The sequence below is a fragment of the Haplochromis burtoni genome, unplaced genomic scaffold (assembly GCF_018398535.1).
Source record: "Haplochromis burtoni strain Fernald_Lab_line unplaced genomic scaffold, NCSU_Asbu1 Contig_318, whole genome shotgun sequence".
In the NCBI taxonomy this organism is placed as follows: Eukaryota; Metazoa; Chordata; class Actinopteri; order Cichliformes; family Cichlidae; genus Haplochromis; species Haplochromis burtoni.
Window position 1 is genome coordinate 116,770 of NW_024582679.1, and position 7,524 is coordinate 124,293.

Below are 7,524 nucleotides of genomic sequence, written 5' to 3' on the forward strand. Positions count from 1 at the left end.
GTAATAGGAAAAACACGTTCAAACTCTTCCATGTCATGTTCAGTAAGTTCACACCTGACACTAACATAATCACACATTAACAGCTCTTTTGGCGACTTGGCTTGCCTGAACATGTCAAGGAATAGAAACACAGCTTGCACTGTTTTGATTTTTTCTTTTAATTTCCAGCTGAATAGTCAGGGGAAGTGCATTTCTACCTTTTACCAGTTAAAAATCAAACCCACTTGTCACTGAATATTGTTTTACAGTACACCGTCTTATTTCTTTATATTTTGCTTCGAAGGAGTTAGACCTGTAATTTTTAAAGTGATCTTGAGCAATAGGTATCCAGGCTTTCAAAGTTTTTTCTTTGGCCATTGGCTGCTTTTTCATTCATTCAGGCCAGTCCTTGGACAAGAATGTTCTGTTAAGCCGCTTAGCACCGACCAATGAATCATTCGACCATACTGAAAACCTTACATCGCCTCACTCTCTAGTTAGTTACTGTATTCACGTCACCTGCTCACCCACCCAGAGGGGTGACAACAATACCCCATCAGCCTTTTACAGCTGAGCGCTAACAATTACAGCAATGCTTGCCTAGGAGGTCATAATATTAAAGAATAAAGGTGTTCATACTAAATTTTGACTATCAAGCTCATAAGAATTGTACAAACTCCGTTTTTGCCCTGCATATGATCCGTATTTCCTCATTTTTCAATAAATTGCTGCAGAAGAGGGTGGTGGCTCACACACATAATACTGTATGTCTGCATAGATGCCGAGCCGGGAAGTGACACGCAATCACAAATGATCACTTGAGACATATGTGGAGAGTAAGCAGTCTACCTGTGATCAGATCACCCATGACGCACATTAATAACAGGTGCGAACTGGGACAGTCAGTCGGTTCAACTTACATTTATGGCACCGAGGCAAAATCCATACAGCAGGGCAGCCACCAGCACACTGCGTATGAGGCTGTACAGAGATGAAAGGGGGCTGGTAGTGGCTGAGGAAAGAATACAGAGAGATCAGACACAATTATGCTGGTATGGGTGAGACACAACGACACAAACGATAGACAACTCTCATTATTCTGTTTGGGCAGAAATACTCAAAGTATTTGTTTTTACTAGTTTCTCTGAGCAATGCACAAGCAGAATCTCTCATTTTTTTTTTAAATTTTTATTTGCATTGTTTACTGAAGCCAGGCCTTCCCAAGGCGGAAACAATAACCATACATCTAACTGCCTACTGTGATAGTGTGTAGTGACCATTTTAAAAAAACAAAACAAACTTTGCTGTGTTCAAATGTACCAATAAACACAAGGATGTGTTCAAATAACCACATGGTTTTTAAACTGTCCTCCTAAAAATGGTCTAACACTTTCAACTTCCAAGTATTCGATTATCCCATTCGTGTAATAATATTCTTACCAGTTCCACCAAAAATGTGCATGTCAATCTGCTCCAGCAGACACATCACAAAAGTGTTGACCTGAGGTAGCAACCCAAACAGGAAAATGACTGGGAAACACAGGGCAAACACTGTTGGATGAAAAGAGGGGAAATTGTGTTTTAAAATGGGTTACAGTTTAAAAACCCACTAATCCTCCTCCTGCATAAAGCAGTGTTACAATCAGGATATATTAAGGGCTATTTAATTAACACTGCAAGAAAGATAGACCTATTCTGGCATGTAGCAATGCTAGCACTGTCAATCTGAACATCAACCTGATGTAAAAGAATCCATGAATAATACTAACCAATGAGCACATCCCTGACACAGAGCAGGAATTGCGCAGAGAAGATGATGATGCCATAGAGGGAGAAGGGCTGCAGACTTCCAGAGCGCCCAGATAAGTCAAAGATCCAGATCATCACACAGCATAAGCAGAAGTAGACTGGCCGACTGTACACAATGATCCAGTTATGCCCCTTTTACATAACAGACAAGGAGAGAAACAACGTTATACCATAATTTTAAGGTCAAAAGTATTTTATAAAATGTGGATTCCTAAATCTACTACTCACATGCATGGGAGAGGCTGCATCTGGCTGTACACTCTAAAACAAAGAGGCAGGGAATTTAGGCTTCATGTCTTTCACGTGTATGTTAAAAATAGGAACGACAATTGCTTGGCTCTAGCTAACCAGGTTAACTGAAAATTGTTGTGACCCTTAGACTGGATTTTGAGCACTTAGTCTTCCTACAACAATGATGTTAAAAGATTGCTTTAAAACAAGTCCAGTATCATATTACTGGACTTGTTTTAAATTGCACAATTATTGTACTCTTGACAGAGGATGCGTTGTAAGAGAAAGTCTTATAACGGTCTTACATAGGCTAAGTCTGACAACCATTTGTTTTTCCCCCTTTTTTCTTTTAAATGAACATCAAATCTCTAAGCTCTAAGTAAGATTAAATTCGACAGGATATGATTTTGCCAAATCTCCACCTGCACGATCTGTTTAGAGATTTTCACAGGACCAAACGGGGGTTCAGAGTTTAGTTTAGACTGAGCACTTATATGTTATGACATTGTAAGAACACAAGTTTTGGTCATACAGTGACGATTATTAAGTTACTTGCTGAAGACTTTTGGTAAGAGAAACAACATAAATAAGAGGTACCTTCAGTAAGGAGTACTGGCAACTAGCAATGACCAGGCAGAACTGGAAGACCCAAATGTCCCTGAAAAAGCCTTGGAGCAGCAGCAGGAACCCCAGGAATGCCACCAGGCTGGCCAGCACCACAGCAAACACGTTCTCTCCCACACGGCGGTTCCTGGGAAAGTAAGGTGCAGCAGTACATATTTGAGAAACCTCAAAATTATATCTAAATTTTGTCTTTGACTTGTAAATAAAATGTGCTTCATGAAATAAATTAAACCAAATGTGTATTAAGTGTTAAGTCAATATCCTACTGGACATAAGTCCTGTGACAATGAGGAGGTTCATCCATTACAAACGAAACAACCCATTAAAAAACAAAAAAACAAAAAAACGAGTATCAGTATTACAGTAAAACCTTAAAGTTTCATCTAAATCAGTTTACAATGCATCCTGTATAATATCATGCCACAAGCTTCTATGTATTTGAAAGAAAAACACAGGATAACATTTTTCTGAGTTGTTGTTTAGTGAAAATATTTTAAATTGATCCTTTAAAAGAACTTCGCTTATGAATGAAAATCTTTTGCTTCAGTGTAAGAGGAAAAGCAGCCATCTTCTCTATCAATTCTCAATCAAAACCATGGACCTGTTTAAAAGTAAACTCAGTTGCTTTTATAAGTTAAATATTTACTTGAAATGATAATTTGTCAAAACTAAAACAAAAACAAATGTTGTTATGTATTAATTATTTGAGGGGCAACAGAGTACATTTTGTACATTTTTCTTTGCTGTCACAGAGAAAAAGTAACTAAATAAAATGTAATCCATTCTCTTTTCCAATGTTTTGTCTTACCTGTCTAATAAGGCAAGCAGAGCCAGTCGATCATATCGGACTCTCAGCCACTTTCCAGGCAGCACCCAAAAACGATAGTACTGTTTAGGTTTGGCTTTCTCCTCAATCATCAAAGTGTTTTCTTGGGACTCTTGTAGAGACTCGTGATCCAGATCAAACTAGGTAAGAATTCAGAGATTGTGTGAATTAGGAAACAGGATCTAGAAGGACCGTCTGTGATAGTTAGCTTTGATGTGCCGACTGATGTCCTATTTGGAATAATCAATGAAGCACTGCTAACCTCGGGCATCTCCAGAGGCACCCTGCGCACCTGCATCCCCTGTAAAGCCCCTTGTCTGGGCTGTAGCATGGACAGGACTGGTGCCCCTTCTGGGACCTCAGTGGATGTGAAGCTTGAAGATTGGGACTGCCTCTCCCTTTCTCTGCAAGTGTAAAATTTCACAGCCTTGAATGTAGCTGTTAGTAATGTTTTAATGACAACAATAACTCTCGTAGTCTGTAGAAAAGAAAGACACTTGGCAATAAAAACTTTATAACTTACTGAACTGGGTCCTCATAGCCGCCTCCAGCAGGTCCAAATGTGTAGGACCTCTTTACTCCTGTTATATAACAGAGACACAGCAGAAATGAATACCCTCAACAGTGTAAAATCTGCAATCACAGACAGAGTATACAATAATGCAATCTGACAAGTGATTTTCTTTATGTAGATTCAAATACCAGTGACCATTACATTACAATTACTTTACATAATGCTTCAAAATAATAGCTCAAATAACAGACTGGTAACATTTCAAGGTAGCAAGTCCTAAGAATCGGTACTCAAGGAGAGTCCACTGTTCATGAATTCAGTCTCATATCTGCCCATTTAATAATAGGATAAACAGAATGACTGTCTAGACAAGACAAGGTACTTACCACTCTCGTCATAGAAATAGTGCACTGCCCCTTCTGATGTGTCGTCAAATGTTGAAGCCTCATGGATGCCACTGCGGGGTAGTAGAAGTGAAGAGGCAAACTGTAAGGCTGAGGGAAGTGTACGGGTGCGTGAATGAGAGGAGGTCCGAGCTCGCTGGAGGTCCTGGAGACTACAGGAAACAAACAAATGAATACAGCAGTTAATCTTAATCCTAAACTCAGTCCTCCTAAAGCTCACATCCTCCATGAGCTATAATTAGAATAATGAAAATACGACTTTATATAGACAAAATTTTAATCTGGGCTGTTATTCTTATGTCCATTATAATGTAAACATACTAATATGGAAGGCATGGTAGAAATATAGGGACATCTTTGCTTAGATGACAAACCTGGGAGGTGATCCCATGGTAGATGGTGGTGGTGTAGGGTTGCTCCCAGCATTGTGTCTCCTGCGTATGGCCTGGGTCCTCTTTACACTGCTGACTGATTCGTGTTTGCCCCCTTCCTCCGTGGCCATGGCTGAGGAAAGTTTATCATTTACATCACATTGTCAGTGTATATAATGCACATATCTAAGATTTAACTATAACTGCATTTTATCTTAATTCAGAACTTAGAATGTCCTTATGTTATTTATTCATTTATTAAATAAATAAGTATAAAGCTTAAGAGATAGTTAGGTTTCACACACCAGACTATTAATTAAAATTAATTTATTAGAAATTTTTCAAAGCATGACTCCATGTTAGCAGCAAGGACATGGGTTAATGAAAAGATTTTGCCTCAATGTGTTAGGGGTGATCGGTTACTGAGGTCTCAGCAGTGAGGTGGTAATCAGGGTTTAAACAATAATTTATACTCATCTTACTGATGCTTCTTATTTTTGTATTAGTAGTCTTTTCGGTCATTTTCATTGCTAAACATTGTTTTAAATACTCCCATTTTATAAAAAAGAAAAACATCTGAACAGAATTGTAATTGAGCACAACAGTATTATTTACCAGCAGCACATATCTCACGCTGAATTTTTCCAAACTGTCAAACCAAAAAAAAAATATTTAAAATGAAGACAGTGAGTGAATAACAAAGAAATCAGATGCTATCAGCCATCTCGTTCTCCTCTCCTATGCTGCTGATGTGGATTCATTGGATTTTGCTGCTAGAGAAAGAGCACAGCTGCAGCCTCAGCCAAATTGGCAATTTGCAGAGGTAAATTAAGTTAGCAGTTAGTGTTTATAGTGAAGCTTGTGTTTTAACTTCTTTATCAAATTAGCCTAACAAGCGTTTTTTGGGTGTTTAAAATATTCATATAATTTGTTAAACAGACAGTTTAATAAAACTTTATTGGGTTTTCATTCAAAGTTATTTATTCGATTAACAGTTTTGTAAACCATCTTTTAGTGCAGATGGGAACACCTCCTAAACAACTATGTCTTTGCTAAAAATAAGTTGCACATCGACCATAAATGGCACCAAAAGATGGTAGAAAATATTTTAAGGTGCTTTAGTTACCTTTCACTATTCCTACAGTAGGCATATGTGTGACTAGTCGACTAACCGACTAATCGTTGCTGTTGTCACTAGTTGGTACCAGACTTACTAGTGGTTTAATCTAATTATTAAACTTTTAATCAATGCCAAATGTCGGTATATTATTGGGTCCTAAATGTTGTGCACCCATTTGCCACCAAATGGCACATCATTGTTGGGAAACTAAATCTGTTAATCTAGGCCTGATCTTTCTGTTAACACTATCAGAATGAGATCATTGTTATAAGCAGTGGAAAGGAACTTTCTCCATAAGGTGGATGGGCTCTGCCTTAGTTATAGGGTAAGGAATTCAGTTATTCGGAAGGGGTTCAAAGAAGAGCAGCTACTCCTTCACATTGAAAGGGGACGGCTAAGGATGTCTGACTGACTTTAGATAAGCAGAAAAAAAATGGATGGATGATTTATTGTTTTATTTTAGATTCTAACTTTTATTGAAGTGGATGTCATGAATTTCGAACAGTGTGCATCATTCATAATGCTTGGGACTTTTAAGTCGTGATTTATTAGATGTTAATTTGTCATATTCTAGTGGAACGTGTTTGGTTTTGTATCATCTTTAACATCGGTTTATTTTAAGTGCTTTTCATCTTTGTTGTCTATCTGGAGTATAATGTGTAATATTGATAATGCATGCTGCAAGGTGCTGCACATTTAAGCGGCATGATTCATTACTGAAGAATGTGATAAATGGTTTCAAATACCTATGTTATTAATTTTTGACATTTTCCAATAAAAGTTTCTCAAATGGAACTTATTACCCGAGTGTTCCTAAGTTTCAGACTAGTCAGTTGGTCTTTTTTTTTTTTTTTCCTCATTTAGTCGACTAAGAAATTAGGAAAATCCCTAGTATAACACACAGTGGAAACACCTGACATTAATACATACAGTATATAGGTAAAAGCTGCTCAGCTGTGGAAGCCCATGCCACAAAAATGCTGGTGCAAAGTTTTTGTGCTGATGGTTTTGTGCTGGGGGCTCTGGAACTCTGCAGTTATTGACTCAAAAGAGCTTTGAAGACTTTTGCGCACTATATGCAGTCAGTAAGCCAGTTCTATAACTTTACACAGTTTGAGCCTTCATTTCTGTGGTTCCTAAATGCTTCCAATTTGCAATAATACCACTTACTGATAGTGGAATATCTAGGATGGAAGCAATTTCACAAACTGACTGGCATGCTTGAACTCAGTGAGCTCTTTAGAATGAGCCATTCTTGAAAAAATGTTTCTCAAGGCAGACTCCTTGGCTATGGGCTGGCTTGATTTTATGCAAGTCTGGCAATGGGAGTGAAAACGCCTGAATTTAAAGATTAAGAGGGACTTTTGTCCATATAGGGTATTATGTTACACAATGTTAAAATAATCTGATTAAATAGAATAACCTAAAAAATAAATTTGAATAAAATATTATTTTCTAAATGTTTTCTTTATTCTTGTTCCTGTGCACAAAACAGACACTTCAAAGCAGATTCTGTTACATCTGTAAATTTGAATGTGTTCTTTCAAACCCCAATCTCATGCTTTATTCCGTAAAGATACAGTTATACCTTTGTTTTGCCTGCTTAATTTCGAGCTTAGTTTTGTGAGGATTTTGTTAATAGTTTT

At 37.6% G+C, this 7,524-nt stretch overlaps 1 protein-coding gene across 2 annotated transcripts in view; it reads right to left on the minus strand.

Moving 5' to 3' along the window:
• LOC102293726 (pecanex 3) overlaps window positions 1–7,524 on the minus strand; it is a 28,765-nt gene that overhangs the window by 12,447 nt on the left and 8,794 nt on the right. For both annotated transcript variants that reach the window (XM_005941406.2, XM_042228322.1), the window contains 10 exons: window positions 4,762–4,891; window positions 4,370–4,539; window positions 3,993–4,050; window positions 3,732–3,873; window positions 3,452–3,609; window positions 2,617–2,770; window positions 2,017–2,049; window positions 1,749–1,920; window positions 1,420–1,530; window positions 900–991 (listed from right to left, as the gene is read on the minus strand). In XM_005941406.2, the coding sequence (XP_005941468.1) occupies window positions 900–991; window positions 1,420–1,530; window positions 1,749–1,920; window positions 2,017–2,049; window positions 2,617–2,770; window positions 3,452–3,609; window positions 3,732–3,873; window positions 3,993–4,050; window positions 4,370–4,539; window positions 4,762–4,891 (1,220 nt within the window). The remainder of the gene's footprint in view (window positions 1–899; window positions 992–1,419; window positions 1,531–1,748; window positions 1,921–2,016; window positions 2,050–2,616; window positions 2,771–3,451; window positions 3,610–3,731; window positions 3,874–3,992; window positions 4,051–4,369; window positions 4,540–4,761; window positions 4,892–7,524) is intronic.